The 15,138-nt window shown below is 48.4% G+C and overlaps 1 protein-coding gene across 1 annotated transcript in view; it reads right to left on the bottom strand.

The window, feature by feature from the left end:
- Nucleotides 1-14,688, bottom strand: part of LOC147881746 (uncharacterized) — a 246,312-nt gene extending 231,624 nt beyond the window's left edge. Inside the window, exons 1-3 of the mRNA XM_087401787.1 lie at nt 14,385-14,688; nt 11,749-12,125; nt 11,249-11,378 (exon numbers count right to left, since the gene is read on the bottom strand). Of these exons, the coding sequence (XP_087257913.1) occupies nt 11,249-11,378; nt 11,749-12,125; nt 14,385-14,640 (763 nt within the window). The 5' untranslated portion in view covers nt 14,641-14,688. The remainder of the gene's footprint in view (nt 1-11,248; nt 11,379-11,748; nt 12,126-14,384) is intronic.
- Nucleotides 14,689-15,138: the final 450 nt, after the last annotated feature.

Here is a 15,138-nt window from a genome sequence, read left to right on the forward strand (position 1 = left end):
CCGGCCCCCCTGCTTGTTGCTTCAATGGAGTCAGTGTCTCCTACCCCGCAGCCTCCTCCCCCTTCCTCACCCCAGGCAGGGCACCCCGAGATAGCACCACCCCTGGAGCAGCCTTCCTTGTCTGCTAGCCCGGCCCCCTCAGTTGCAGATTCTGGCGGGCCTCAGCTCCAGAAGAGAGAGCTCCCTCGCGACTTCTACAGGTCTGGTCCCTGGGATTACTTGGATGTGGCTGACCTCGGGACCTTCCCAGGTTGCCTCGACATCAGTATCTTCCTGCTCCGTAAAGAGGCGGATGGGAAGATCGCAGCCTTGGCCCCGAGGGATGGACCCAGCTTTGCCTTCACTTTTCTCAGCGACAGCATCGAGATTTGGACAGACGACTCGGTCTGGGAGGCTCTCAGAGAGCAGACACACGCTTAGATTTGCTCCTGGATAGGTCCGACGGGTGGACAGCTTCTCGAGACCTAGTGGTCCGAGGGTGACGTGCGCCTGTGGTGGCGATGCGTCGCCAAGCGTTTCAGATTGATTGTGATCCTCAGGCCCCCTCTGTCGTGGCCCCTCCCCCAAGATGTCAGAATCTGGACAGCACAAAAACTTCGCGCATTCTACGGGATGACTACCTCAGAGATCTCGAGCTGGCTCGAGAAAGCGTTTGTCCATGGCACCAAAGGCCTCACGCCTTTGCTAAAAGTTTTGAAGAACGGGCAGGATGACCCCGCCTCCCCCTCCAAACCCTCACAGAAGCGTCAGCGCCTTCATTCCGAACTACCAGCCTCTTCATCGACCTCGGCCGCGAGCAAACAGTTGTTCGTAGCCTACCAGTCCTCACCATGAGCTTACACCTTGTTTCCTGGAATGTGAACGGGTTTCATTCTTCTGGCACCCGTGGTCCTAGGAAGCTTATCTTGAGACAGGAACTTCAACCAGCAGTGATTGGTCGTTTGGATATGCTCCTGCCCCAGGAGCATAAGCTTTTAGTGGCTCATACCCGTAGTTGCGGGAAGATCCTCCCTGGACGCTCTCACACTTATTGGGAACCCTCGATCGGTGCATAGGGGAGGAGTGGCGGTGTCTGCACGTCCGTCTGCGAGTCGATTGCCCAGGGAGTCGTTGGCCATGGTACGTTGATCCCAGGCCGTGCGCTGTGGGTTGGCCTAAAGTTGGAGGGCTCCAAAATAGGAGTCCTCAACATTTATGCACCCACAGACCTCCGACGCAGAGCCACCTTCTGGAGGACACTTACAGAGCTTCTCCCAAACATGGATTCGTGGATTGTTGGAGGTGACTTCAACAAGACCTTGGAGGACCAGCAGGGCAGAGGACCAGAGTTTACAGGTATAGCTCAGGCAGAGCAGTCCGCTTGGGACCCATTTCTCTTTGCGACAGGAGGTAGGGATAGCTGGAGAGATCCGTCCTTCCGCCGATGGCACGGGAGCTTGGACTTCTCGTGGGTTTTCCACAGGGAAGGGGGCAGATTCCTGGAGAGATTGGACAGATTTTATGTCAGTGATTGGGCCATCAGCAGAGGTGGTCAGGTGGGTGTAGTGCCAGGGACGACGCTCTCCGACCACGCGCCAGTGCTCTTGACACTAGACTCGGCAGCTCAGTCCCTTCCCCCCCGTTCGTGCAGGATTCCTGATTCCATCTTCTCTAGGGAGGAGGTGCGCAGTAGTATCGGTAGCCTTTGGGACAAAGATTGGGGCGAGTGCGTGGATCTGGCAGAGTCGGTGGCGCAAGCTCTGCAGGAGTCCAACCAGATTTGCCAGCTAGCAGCCCTTCAAGTTCGTCCGGAGTGGTGGGGCACAGAGAGAGCGCTTCGTAGGGACCTCGCCTCCATTCAGTGGCTCCAACAGGCGGCTCCGGGTTCGGAGGAGCTTCGGATCCAGGCCCTTCGATCCAGAGCCCTTCTTGAGGAGACTATCCAGCGTCGCTCGGAGTTTTCTTATCACGCCTCCCTCTCCTACTGGGCTCGGAAGGGCGACCGGATGAGCAGAGAATTCTTCAGGACGCATGGCCAGAGGGCGGCAGGTGACCAGCTCCGGAGTCTTAGGACAGCGGAGGGCCACATCATTACCGACCAGGAGGAAGTCATGGGGTTGGCTTCCGACTTCTACAGGACTCTTTTCCAGCAGGAGCAGCTTGCCCCCGCACTAGACGTTCCCGCGAGGAGGTATGGAGGCACATTCCGGCCCTTGTTCAGCCCAGCATGCAGACGACGCTCTAGAGCTTTCTTCACTTCATTCTGGGATCAGATCCATAAGCCCCTCCTTGCAGCCCTCCAGAAGATTTTTAGCAGCGGACATATGCCAGAGAGCCTCTCTTTGGGATTGATCTACCTCATCCCGAAGGGGGGAGATCGGCAGGAGATCCGTCAATGGCGCCCGATCACTCTCCTCACCACTGCCTATAAAATCCTTGCCAAAATGATCAGCGCCAGAGTCAGCCACTACTTCCTGACCTCATTCATGACACTCAGACAGGCTTTGTCCAGGATCGCAGTATCCTGGATAATGTCTTCACCTTCTCAGAAGCGACGGAGTGGGCTCTGCACAACGGGTTTCACTTAGCCATCCTACTTCTCGACTTTGAGAAGGCCTACGATCGAGTGGACTGGTCCTTCCTGGAGGGTACTTTGGAGAGACTTGGATTCCCAGTGGGATGCATTCAGGGTATCTCAGCGTTATACAGGACAGCTTCCAGCAAGGTCATCATCGGCGGCAGGATGGGAAAGCGATTTCGATTGGAGAGATCAGTGCGTCAGGGCTGCCCACTTGCTCCTTACCTGTTTCTCTTCTTCGCCGAGGCGCTGACACACTATCTTCGTGCGAGATCGACGGGGATCCGGGGTGTTCGCCTTCCCATCAGGGAGGACACGGAGCTCCTGGACTCGGAGTATGCAGATGACACGGCGCTGTATGTTCAGGATGATGAGATGACGCTGGAGAGGGTGAGGCTGGCCTTAGAGGTCTTCTGTTCGGCAACCGGTGCGAAAATCAATTGGAACAAATCAGTTGGTTTTCTCACAGACCCTGGGGCATGCTCACAGTGGGGGAGGTTTTTGGGTTTCAGATGGATCCCGCGAGGGCAGACTACTAGATATCTCGGTTTTCAAGTCGGCCTGGACATCACGCCAGCTCAGCAATTTCTCCCGGTGCTAGATTCCATACGACGGAAGCTGGCTTTTTGGAGCACTGCTAAGCTCTCTCTTGCAGGTCCTGCTCTTGTAGTCAATCAGGTTCTCCTGGCCACGGCCTGGTATGTGGCCTCTTGCTGGTGCTTCTCGAGATCTTGCGTGGCACAGCTCAGGAGGATGGTTCGGAATTTCCTGTGGTCCGGGGGGGATCGTCTCAGTGATACCAGAGCCAGGGTAGCCTGGCAGACAGTCATTCTTCCGCAGGCTGAGGGTGGCTTGGGGGTCATTGATCCAGAGCTTCAGAGTCAAGCCCTACTGGGCAAGTTAGTTATCCGCGGTTTGACCCCGGGGGGGCAAACGTGGAAGATGTTACTTCAGCAGGGGATCAGTTCTTGCACCCCGCGCCGAGGAGGAGAGTGGCTACCGTCCCAGGTGGATCTTCACCTCTGCACCGCTTACCCGCCCCCGCTCCCCGCTCATTCGTAGCCTGCTCACGGTTTGGAGGCGACTTCGTCTTAGTCTCCTCCAGTGGCCTCCTAGCAGTCAGGAGGAGATCGACCGCGAGTCGCTCATCTGGAACGATCAAGTCATAGATGCCTCGGGCCTTCAGCTGGGGGAGAGGTCGCATATCTCGTGGGACGACTGGATGCGGGGGCCCGCCCGGTCCCTTCGAGTTTGGAGGGACACTTACAGACACTTGGAGACTGCTGCTCTAGCAGCCGCAGCCGGGGGTGTCCGTGTAGCTCAGGCGAGGCGTACAGAGATAGATGGAGCGATTCCTGCCGGATGGTTGGTTCCACTAGAGATTCAGATCCTCATGCCTGGTGATGCCCATTGGCTTGGACAGTTCACCCCTCGCGGCATCCCACTGGTTGTTGCAGGCTGGCTGGATGACACCTCTGTCTCCTTCGCCATTTTGGGGGACGGCCGACTCAGGAGAGAGGGTGCGCTCATTGACCCCCTTCTCTCGTGGCAGAGGGTTCGTGTCGTAGGCCTCGTGGGGAAGGTTTGGCGGATCGATCCTAGTGTAGAGCAGGATCAGCTGCAGTTATGGCGCCTCTGGCTTTGGGAGGGGCGGGCCCTTTCAGAGCTTGACTGGGACCCAGGAGAGTGGAGATGGCCAGAGGTTGTGGCAGACCAGGGACCGACCCCTTTCTTCGCTTACAGCACGAAACTGGGCAGGAGCGTTCTCGGGAGGATGCAGAGCAGACCGCCCACCCAGCGGCCCAGTTGGTATGCTCAGGGTATTTCCAGGCTATTTCTGCAGGCCTTCTGGAAGGCCTTGTGGGAGAGTTGGCAGCCGCGGAAGATTTCCTACTTCCTTTGGCTACTCGCCCACAAGGGACTTCCAGTGGGGAGCTGGTTGCGGCAGATTGGACAGGAAGGACTCTGTCAGTTTTGTCATGAGGACGAGGAGTCACCAAAGCACTGCCTATGGAGCTGCACTCGCGCCCAGGACGTGTGGAGGAGGGCCTTCGGGATCCTTACTCGTGCAGCACCGGAGTTAGGTTTGATAACTTAGGGCGCGTTCTGCTGGTGCAGCACCACACCTGGCTATCACTAGTTGTTCGAGGCAGGCCCGCAGGACCCTATGTTCCTTATCACACAGGGGACTTGGGGGATGCTTGAGGGCTTCCCGCAGCACTTGGCAGAGGTGGACACAGGATCTCAGGTGAGGCAGCCAGTCTGGGAGATTATTAGCAGCATCGTCGGATGGCACATTTGGACCTCGCGCTGCGCGCAGATCCTCGGAGGTACCTCTCTTTCGACTGCCCAGGTCATGGCCGACATCTGGAGCGAGATTATCCACACGCTCAGAGGCCAGTGGGACCAGATCCAAGGGGACTCCCGGGCTGGCCAGGAGAAGCGGAGACGTTTCCTCCGAGATTGGGATACGCAGGGCCTCTTCTTCGAGCATACATCTCAGGGCCTTCAGTGGCGCTACTCACTGCCTCTCTGGCTGTTTATTCACACCCGCCTGATCCCTCCGTGAGAGAGAGCTTTTTGTTTCCTCTTAGGGCTGCGTCCGATTTGTGAACACAGCCCCGTCAGCTGCAAAACTGACCCCATGTATCTTGTTTTTCGAAGTAATATAATCAGCACTGTTTTTTCGGCAAAAAAAAAAATTATGATCGGATGCTGCCATGTGCGCCAATTATGTCTTAAACAGATCTCCAACCATGGCATTAAAGACTATCACACCTTATGAGGCATGGACAGGTCGTAACCTGGCTGTCTCACACATGAGAGTGTTTGGATGCCTAGCAATGCACGTGTTCTGTCTCAGCTTCAACATAAGCTTGAGGACAACACTGTCAAACACATTTTCATTGGATACAGCTCATAATGCAGAGGGTACAGGTTATATCAGCCTAGTACATGTAAAGCTATCATTAGCCAAGAGGTGGTCTTTGTTTTGAAAACTCTGTCATGCCTTTGTGGACTGTCAAAGATAACCAACTACTGTTGCCTCAAACGTCTTCGATACATGGTTTCCTTTGTTCAAATCCGCATCAAATTCTGATGAGCCAATGGAGGCTTCAACTCAGCCACAAGAAGGCGTTGTAAAGCCACATATTGGATCTGAATGATAGCTTGATATGCCTCCCATTGATCGAGCCACCACATATCAACAATGACTGAAGAGAGGGCTGTCATTAGACAAGAGAAAACAGTCCCTAGATGGCTATTGGATATGTCTAAGGATAGCAAACAAACTTAGCCTTTGTCTGGCCACAGGAGGGCTGCCTCTCGTCACATGCAAGGACATTTAGTGGAGGTTGCATTGGTTGCTACAGCATGAAATGAAGAGCCACTGTGTCACACAGATGCTTTTGAGAGAAAAGATTGGATAGATGGTATTAAATATGAGTTGGATTCAATACAACTTAGGAATTGTGTGACATGCCAAAAGGCAAGTGTGCTATAGGCACTAAGTGGGCATACAAACTTAAAAGGAAGGCTAATGGCAATGTTAACGGATTCAATACAACTTGGGAATACTTGCCAAAAGGCAAGCGTGCTATAGGCACTAAGTTGGTATAAGGCCTCTCTTGTTGCAAAAGGCTATGCTCAGCAGCACCGAATTGAATTTGAGGTAACTTTTGCACCCACATCACGCATCACAACCATTAGGTGCATCATTGCCATGGTAGCCCATCATTATTGGCAGTGCATCAACTTGACATTAAAACTTCCTTCCTTCATGGACATTTGCAAGGGGAGGTCTATGTCTCTCAACCTCCTAGTTTTGAAGTCCAAAGGTCTGAAAATAAGGTATGCCAGTTGCACAAACAATTATTTGGTTCGAAGTAAGCACCCCAAGCATGGTATGCAAAGATACATACACATCTAATCAGCCTTGGTTTTGAGAACAGCCCTACAGAGAGCTCTCTCAACGTTCACAAGCGTGATGCTGACTTGCTGATTCTGCTTTTATGTGTGGATGATATGTTCTTGATTGGACCTTCCACTCAGCATATTGCAGCCTTTAAGGCTGATTTGCAGCAGTCATTTGCTATGACAGATTTGGGCCAGTTGCTATACTGTCGTGGCATTCAATTTGCTCAAGTTGAGGGGGGTATTATGATGAGTCAATCCAAGTACATTGGACAGCTGTTACAGAGATTTCAGTTTAAGGACTATAACCCAGTTTCTATGCCTGTTGAACCTGGATTTCCATTTCTCCGTGGATGATGATGTTGAGCCATTTGAGGCCACTCTTTATCAACAAGCCAGATCTTTGGTATGTTGTTTCCCAATTAAGCAGATTCACGCAGTCCTGGAACATGGCACTAGTAGACTGTGGAGTGTGCCTTCTGATACTTGAAAAACACACAAGGTTTGGGCCTTCTCTATGGCCACAATGCTTCAGTTAGCTTGCATCTTTTTACCAGAAGTGACTCGACTGCTGGTATAACACTAGAATGTCACAAGGTGCCAACTGTTTTATGCTTACACTTTCATGTATTTGTTGGTTCAGCAAAAAGCAGCCTGCAGGTGCTACTTCTTAAGGAAGTGGCCAATGTTATGTAATAATGGGCTAGGGGCGTTTTTTCTCTTATTAAGGTTTTAAACCCCTAACCTCAGTTAGAGGTTGAGATTGTGGGTGAGTTAGTCACCACACATCTTTTGACCCCAATTAGGGTTCATTCTAGGGTTTTGTCTCTATGACAACCCTAGCTAGGGGTTTTTGCAATTTCATTCCAGCTTGATTTCCGCCTCACACCCACACCTCTCCCCATGCCTCCCACGCCCACACCAGCTTGTGCTCCCCCTCACACCCACACCTCTCCCCACGCCCTCTAGCTTCGACTCTGCCGCGAAGAACTTCGGTCATTTTTTATCTCAACCAGCACTAGGAGCACTTTTGGAGGTGGGCAACGACTCCTAGAGAAATTGCACCATATTTCTTGCTCATTTTCCGGCTGTTTCAAGGCTGATCGTATTTTTTGCTGTTTCAGTTGGCTTTTGGCTCCAAAACTGGGTTGCATCGCTCCTGGAGCTAATTTTCAGCAAGGCAACCTGTTTTTTCATCTCCGGAGCTGTTTAGAAGTAGAGCAACCTGTTTTTTGTGGGTTTTTCCACCACCGATTCTCCGATGCAGCAGCTGTTTGGAGCTGTTCCATCACTCTCAGGACTGTTTTGAAGCTGTTCCATCACTCTCAAGACTGTTTGGGACTTCTAAAGATCTCTCCTTGCTGTTTTGAACTTATCTCAGGTAGTATTGTGCAAGGATATCCCAAATTTTGTACTTTTGAGTGCATTTTCAGTCCACTCAGTTAGGGAACTTGCTGCTTTTTTGCAAAACAGTATTTTAGAAAGCTTCTATTGCATTGAGAACAATCTTCCCTTGTTGGTGGTTCATTTGCTATATTTACTAGTTTGTTGGCTTCTTTGAAAAGTTATCCAATGCATAGGTTGGCAAGTCAGTTTCTTGTGCCAACGATTCTTCTTATCCAATTAAAGGGATTAGAGAACTTTCACTCACAGCCGTGAATGGTTCAAATCTTTGCCTCCAGGAATGTTTTGAATGTCCTTGGGATGAAGAAGGATTTAATGTTTTGTCTCTTCTTTCTCTTGAAGAGGTAACCAAGTTATCTTCAATGATGACAGATGTACGGTCCGTGACAAGGAGAGATTATGCCTTTGGTTTTGACCGACACATGTTGTCACGGGTTATTTCAGCTTGACGTGTATTATAAGAGAGCATATTCAGCTTTTGTGGCTTCTACATCTGCCATGCCGGATGCAAAGTTACGAAATGCCAAGTTTCGGCATGCAAATTATGGCAGCCTTATGTTATTGCAGAAGCTTAATATGATTGATGCCTTGCCTCGGTTGGAGACTCCTCTAAACAAAACACATGTCCATAAAGATGTTTGCGGACCCATACACTCCGTCTCTTGGAGGTCATCTCTATTATGTTACATTCATAGATGAATTCACATGTTTTACTTGGGTCTTTGCTCTTAAGCAAAAATCTTAAGTTTGCAATGTGGTCAAACACTTTGTCGCTTTGGTTGACAATCAATATGGATGCCGGTTGCAGAACCTCCGTTCATATCGAGGGGGGAGGGGGTTCTATCCAAGGCATTCCAACAATTATTTGCTGAGAAGGGCATTACACATCAGTTTACGGTGAGGTACACTCCTAATCAGAATGGGAAGCGTGAAAGGAAAATCGATCGCTTTCGGAGATGGGAGATGCATGCTAAAAGCAAAAGGGTTGCCCCACAAATTTTGGATGGAAGCCATTATGTGCTCGAATCATATTCTGAACAAGTGTCTCGTGAATGCTCTTAAGGTCATGACACCTTATCAAGCATGGTTTGGTCGTAAACTCGATGGGGGCTGTTTCCATACATTTGGTTGTGTAGCATATGCACATATGCCTCAGGAATTGCATGGCAAACTTGATGACAAGGCAAAAAAGTGCATCTTAATTGGGCACAACATTGAAAGCAAGCGGTATAGACTTTATAATCCCGTGACTAAAAACATTATCACTAGTTAGGATGTTATATTTGCTGAAAATGCAGATCTGCACTTTGCTGGTTTCAATAGAAATCGGGGTCTTTCTAAACCCTCTGACGAGCTGCTGCCCATTTCCTTTGATGCTGCACCTGAAATGCCAGTGGAAAATCAGAATTTGCAGCAAGATACTCCAGTGGGTGATGCCTCAGTTCAGCCTATGGCTAAGCCTGTTTCTCAAGAAGAAATTGATGATGCCATTGCACGTGAAAGTACAGCAGTGCAGGAAGCAAGATCAGTACCTCATTGGCTGCTCTGCACTCCAGGACCCACTTCCTAGCCACACCACTTCCTAGCCCCACACTAGAGACAATGAGGAGACCCATTCTTGTGAGTTTGTTTGGGTCAGCAACATAGTTGAGGTAGACGAGCCTGATAGTTTTGATGATGCACGAGACAATGTGCATTTGGATGCAAGCAATGCAAGCGCATATTGAATCCTCCAAGAAAAACCACACTTGGGAGTTGTTGGACTTGCCTGTCGGCCAGAAGAAAATTGGCATGTAGTAGGTATACAAGCTCAAAAGAGAATCAGAAGGTTCCATAGGCAGGTACAAAGCTCATCTCGTGGCAAAGGGTTATGCACAGCAAAAAGGCATAGATTATGACCCACTTCTCGTATGACCACCTGTTAGGTGTGTGGTTGCATTGGCCGCATTTCATGGATGGACGAATACTACTTGCAGATCTTGTCTTTTGTCCTTTGTGAGGTTTACTACAGCCCCTTCATATAAGGCCACTCATCGGACTATAAGATCAAAGAGAAGTGATCGTGCTCGTGCTGGAATTGTGCCCTCTGTCAAGCGTCCATGTGGTCAAGGGTGCGCTCCGGTCAAGCGTGCATGTGCTGCCAGTTTCATGGTAAACTTGGGACCTGAACAAATGCACCCCAAGTACGCATATGATCTGACTATCTCAACCGTCTCCTCTACAAGCGTGAAGGTCTCACGCTGAAGCTGAGCATCATTATTGTTGAAGATCACAACCTTGGTTTATCCAGGTTGATCTTCATGTCTCGGCTGTCACAAAAAGCCTACAATACTGCCAAATGCATCTGTAGCACCTCTGCTATGTCTGAGATCAGCACCACATCATCCGAGAGAGAGAGAGACTCTGCTGTCTCAAAAGAGCAATCAAGACATTAATATAGGTGATGAAGTAAAGAGGAAGATGATATTTTCCCACATTAGTCACACAAAGTGACCAGCCTCACAATAAGGACAGTCTGCAAGTCGCATATCAAGCCCCCTAGGTGGAAAACAGGAACATCACTCATCATTACCGAAGCCAAAAGGCGAAGGAAAAGTTTCTCTATGCAAGCATCTTCTTGGTAAATAGCTAACTTGATCCTTGACAAGGGGATTGATGATGCATATGATGCAGTCTCTAGGAATTAAATTGGACTCATGACAACCATTTTGCGTTGTGAAAAGGAATGTTGGGGTAATGCCCATGATGGATTGAAAAATACCCTCATGGGCTGTAATTAATAAAGGGATACTATGCAAGCTAGTATTTAGTATCCTAATATACAATTAGAATCTGGCTCCGGCTAGTATTTTTAGGGTCCTAATGTAGAATTAGAATCTGGCTCCAGCTAAGGTATCTGGGGTTGTCTACACGTTGGTGCAATAAACCTGAATTTTTTATGTTGTACAGTAGGAATGTGCCACATGTCATCCTAGGACTTAATCTTAGTCTAGAGTGTAGCGTTTCCTACAAACCCACATTTTCTTTGTACTTCTCAGTGTGTATAATATATTCCAGTTTTCTCAAGCTCACTTACTTTGTTTCTCCCCATTCTCACCCATCTCACGTCTCCTAAGATTGAACCTTGGAAATATGCCTCCAAGAGTGAACCTTGCCTAAAGGACTGGCAGGTTGAATGAGGATCTAGGTGTGAGGAATAAAACTTATGGCATCAGGCAAGTCCTCTTGTAAACGTCTGTAGTCCTGTCAAAAGTAGAATTGAGTTCGTCACCTCAGCCTCATACAATCACTATTGCTTTCTCATCAGTTCATATGTACTCTAAATCCCAACAAATTTCAGAGTAAAATTGGATTTTAGATTTCAACAAAAACCTGATACATTTGCCCATGGCGAGCAGATAAAGGCTCTGGAGTCCCCAATATTTGCCACAAGCAGATATCTATCTGCTTTCAGCACAACAACAGCTGTTGACCCACTCTGCCAATTCTTCTTTCTAGACTCCTGTAAAAGTACAAGGTCTGATGCATCAACATAACCACAGTAGCGTTTCTCATATTTGTATATACTAAGAGCATATATCCAATCTTACAAATTCAGGTTTTTCTGTAAGAAAGACAAGAAAGAATGCGGGCGGGGGGGGGGGCTGGGTGTGTGGGCGTGGGAGAGTGTGTGTGTGTGTGTGTGTGTGTTGGGGGGGTGGGGGAAGAGAAAGAGAGAGAGAGAGAGAGAGAGAGAGAGAGAGAGAGGAGGAGGAGGAAGAGGAAAGGAGGAGGAGGAGGAAGAGGATAAGAGTGAGGAAGCAACAGAGACAAAGAGACGATGGATATTTAAAATGTTAGTATCATATCTCTTTATGAAAATCGATACTTACGCTTAAGAATGCCGAATCTATGTCAGCCAAGGCTCTGAAAAGAGCCTCCTTTAGGATCAACCTGTACATCGAATTCCATTCATTAGATGTACTAATCTCCTTCACAAAAATGTCCTCAGTTACACCTTGATGTTCCTGCACTTGCTTGTCCATGCGTTCTATCATTGAAGATCCTATTGAACGGCATCCATGGTGTTGCCAGTCTGCAAAAGCTGCAACGTTAAGACCATAGTTTGTCTCAAGACTTATGATGGACCATGTGTGATAGCGGAGCCGATGAGGCAAGTAGGTCGATGCCATCTCACTGGCTTCAGCCCCATTGTGGCCATCAAAAACGCCAAATAAGCCCACAAGAAAGCCTTGATCAGGATGTTTACCTATAATAAACGATACAAGCATGTCAAGTGAACAGAATAATTTCTTTATACCCTAGAAAACACATCAATAATATGAAATAATGAATTAAGAACAGTGAGTCAGCCTTCAAGGAAAAATGCAGAGCTACAGGGCCCTCCAAGAAACAGAGGCAGTTCCTGTTGCAAGGTGAGAAGCCCACCAGATCACATGGCCCTTAATGGCTGGTGAACAATCCATCAGACCCTACAAATGGTTCTTCATCTTACACAGATGTGCCCTTCCATGGCAATATGAATCCGAACAGAAATGGTAAAGATGGCATGTTAAGGACCACAATATACCTCGCTTTCATATTTTTAGACATAAAAGTACAGATTTTATCACAAGCGCATACACTATGGATTAATGGTGTGCAGCAGCAAGGGCCAACAACCTCATCTTCAAATGAAGGCAACAAAACAAACATGTAAGAGCGAGCAATATGTTGACCAAAACCGGGTCTACTCACTAAAAACATGAAATGCCATCTGTAACACTCTGGCAAACAACATTTCCACACCTCTCCTCAAGTTTCGCTCTCACAATGGCGCCATGGAAATACTAGAACAAGTTCCACGAGCTGGATTATTAACAATGTTCGTGTTCCATTTAAGTTGCATGGCCAGTCACCAGTAAAATCTTGCACGCTCAAAAAGCACTCAGATCGTCACAAGGCCACAGAAGGATAGATTGAAATAATGATTTTCCTCTTCAAGCGCCCACATCTTCAGTGTCATCAATTTTCTGTGATAGACATCGGTCCATCTTTCTTGTCCTTTTTCCCAAACAGCAGCATATCTTGAATGCTTCGCAGAACCTTGAGCTGTCTTTGCAAAGATGGCATGGCTCTCACCCGACCAAAAATCTTAACAAAAATTCTGGCACATGTCAATGACAAATAGCTGTGATGCAAAGGTGCAATGGCCTTTTGGGTTGGGTCGATAGCCCCTAGCCTTTCCTTATCCAAGACAACAATGATGAGCACTGCTTAGTGGTTCTCAATAGGCAACCTGGCACCGCCAGTGCATAGTGGAGATTGGTATATCTTAAAGGTTATGATAGGGAGGGGGAAGACTGAAATAGGCCTTCCCGTGCAAGCAAACAGTCCATGCTACAATTTCTCCCCTTTCCCAACTCGAGACATTTGACAATGTCTGGGAGAGGTTCCTTGGAAGCGCTAGACACAAGTTTGCAGATATGACATCACTCGGCCTGAGTAGAACGGCCAGCTTCCAAGAAGGTATTCATTATCCCTGACCACATTCCTCTCTAAGTGATCAGGTGAAGGTCTGACACATTTCAGAACTCCAGCATAGCCTAATAGTAGCGAAACGCCTTCAATAACCAAATTAAGCGCTATTAGATCACCTTCACTAAGCAGACACGGCAGAAACTTCACGGCATACCTTCAACAGGGAGACAGAACTAGCCGCTCATTTCAAGCCGTTATTACTCACTGTGAATAAGGAAGCCAGCACTGTCAGTGTTGTACTTCCCCAGTTCAGTGGAAACATTGGATAGGTGTTATTGCTGGCGGGATAATCAACAAGTTCAGTGGAAATTTTATAAATGCTTTTGTAAGACTAGAATAAGTCCAATCAGTGGAAATTTTTAACTTGGAGGGTAATGGGTTTTAAGATACAATTTTGTCGATCGACTGTAAAGGCATGCGCTCTACTGCTAGAGCCAAGAGAACTATTTTGAAGGCAAACATAGACTCTCATAGATCTTCAAATTGCTGCTAGCTTCAAGGTCGTCCTTCACGGAACCCAACTGGAAAAGGCGAGTAAAAGAAGTTTTCTTACTGTAGATTTTCAGAATCCTTGTCCCAATTCGAAGATTCTGCCATGACTCCATAGCTTGGGGATTGGAAACATTAATTGCATTAAATTCTTGGAAATTGTCAATCTCAGCTCTTACATTGATAAGACAACTTGCCTCAAGTATATTTTACCTACACCCGTATAGCATCGCCATGCACGGGACGAGGACTAAAACATGCAAGTGGTAAGCTCATGGCTATCGGCTCTTTCAAACTTTGTATTTTTGTGCGTCTTCTTAAGTTCAGCAGCATTTCGCGTCCATCATAGTACATTGTCTTGCACATTAGTTAGACGCGATCTGTGTTTGAATTATTGCATTTAAATTGCTTCGGTCCGCGGCTGCAATGGATCGAAAGAATTGCTGTGCACGCAAGGGGAGACTTGGTAGCATATGTTTTCTTCACGTGTATGTCTTACCAAGGCCTGGCAAAATCAATTCCGGCATGCAAATCACGCGGTCCTCCTGGGATGCTCGACGGCCCTGCCACTGAGCAACTCCGCAATCGCCCTGAGTTCCTCTCCAATTCCCAAAAACCCCGTCGTCGTCTCCAAAAGCCTGTCCCAAGCGCTCGCTGTCGAGCCTTTCAGGACCGGCCACGACGCCACGAGTCCTTGTGTGGGAGAGATGCAGAAGCAAAACAAAAATTGAGAGAAGCTCGATCTTGGCCATCATGCAAACAGAATGTGAAACAAAATCAGATGGAATTGCCACAAAAGAATCAGCCTGCGAAGGTTGTGAGATTGTGCGAGAGTCCCAAGCACGGCCGTACTTGAACACTCTCTACTTTTGGTACGGCAGTGCCACGTAATCATCTACTGGGTGTTTGTCGAGAAGAGCACGTTCACGCGCTAGTAGCGACACCGATAGGACGCTTGCCTTATGTCAGCGGCACGCCAAGTAGAGTGATATTGACTCTGAGTGCCACGTAGGCATGGTAGTGCCACATGGCATGCCATCACGACAGCGGCAACCCAATGGTAGGGCGCCTGCCTAGCTGGACAACAGCCCACGTTCGAGTAGTTGCAGCCTCTTGAGCTTGAACATGCTCCAATAATAGAAAATTCCACTTATCAAGCATGGATCATACTAAATAATAGGCCATATGTACTCCATGTGTCAAAGGCATAGGAAGTGATGGTGCATCAATTCCATCTAGGTAGTGATACGTAA

This window comes from Dipteris shenzhenensis, chromosome 30 (assembly GCF_047967505.1).
Source record: "Dipteris shenzhenensis isolate YYH24624 ecotype China chromosome 30, Dip_SZ_1.0, whole genome shotgun sequence".
Taxonomy (NCBI): domain Eukaryota; kingdom Viridiplantae; phylum Streptophyta; class Polypodiopsida; order Gleicheniales; family Dipteridaceae; genus Dipteris; species Dipteris shenzhenensis.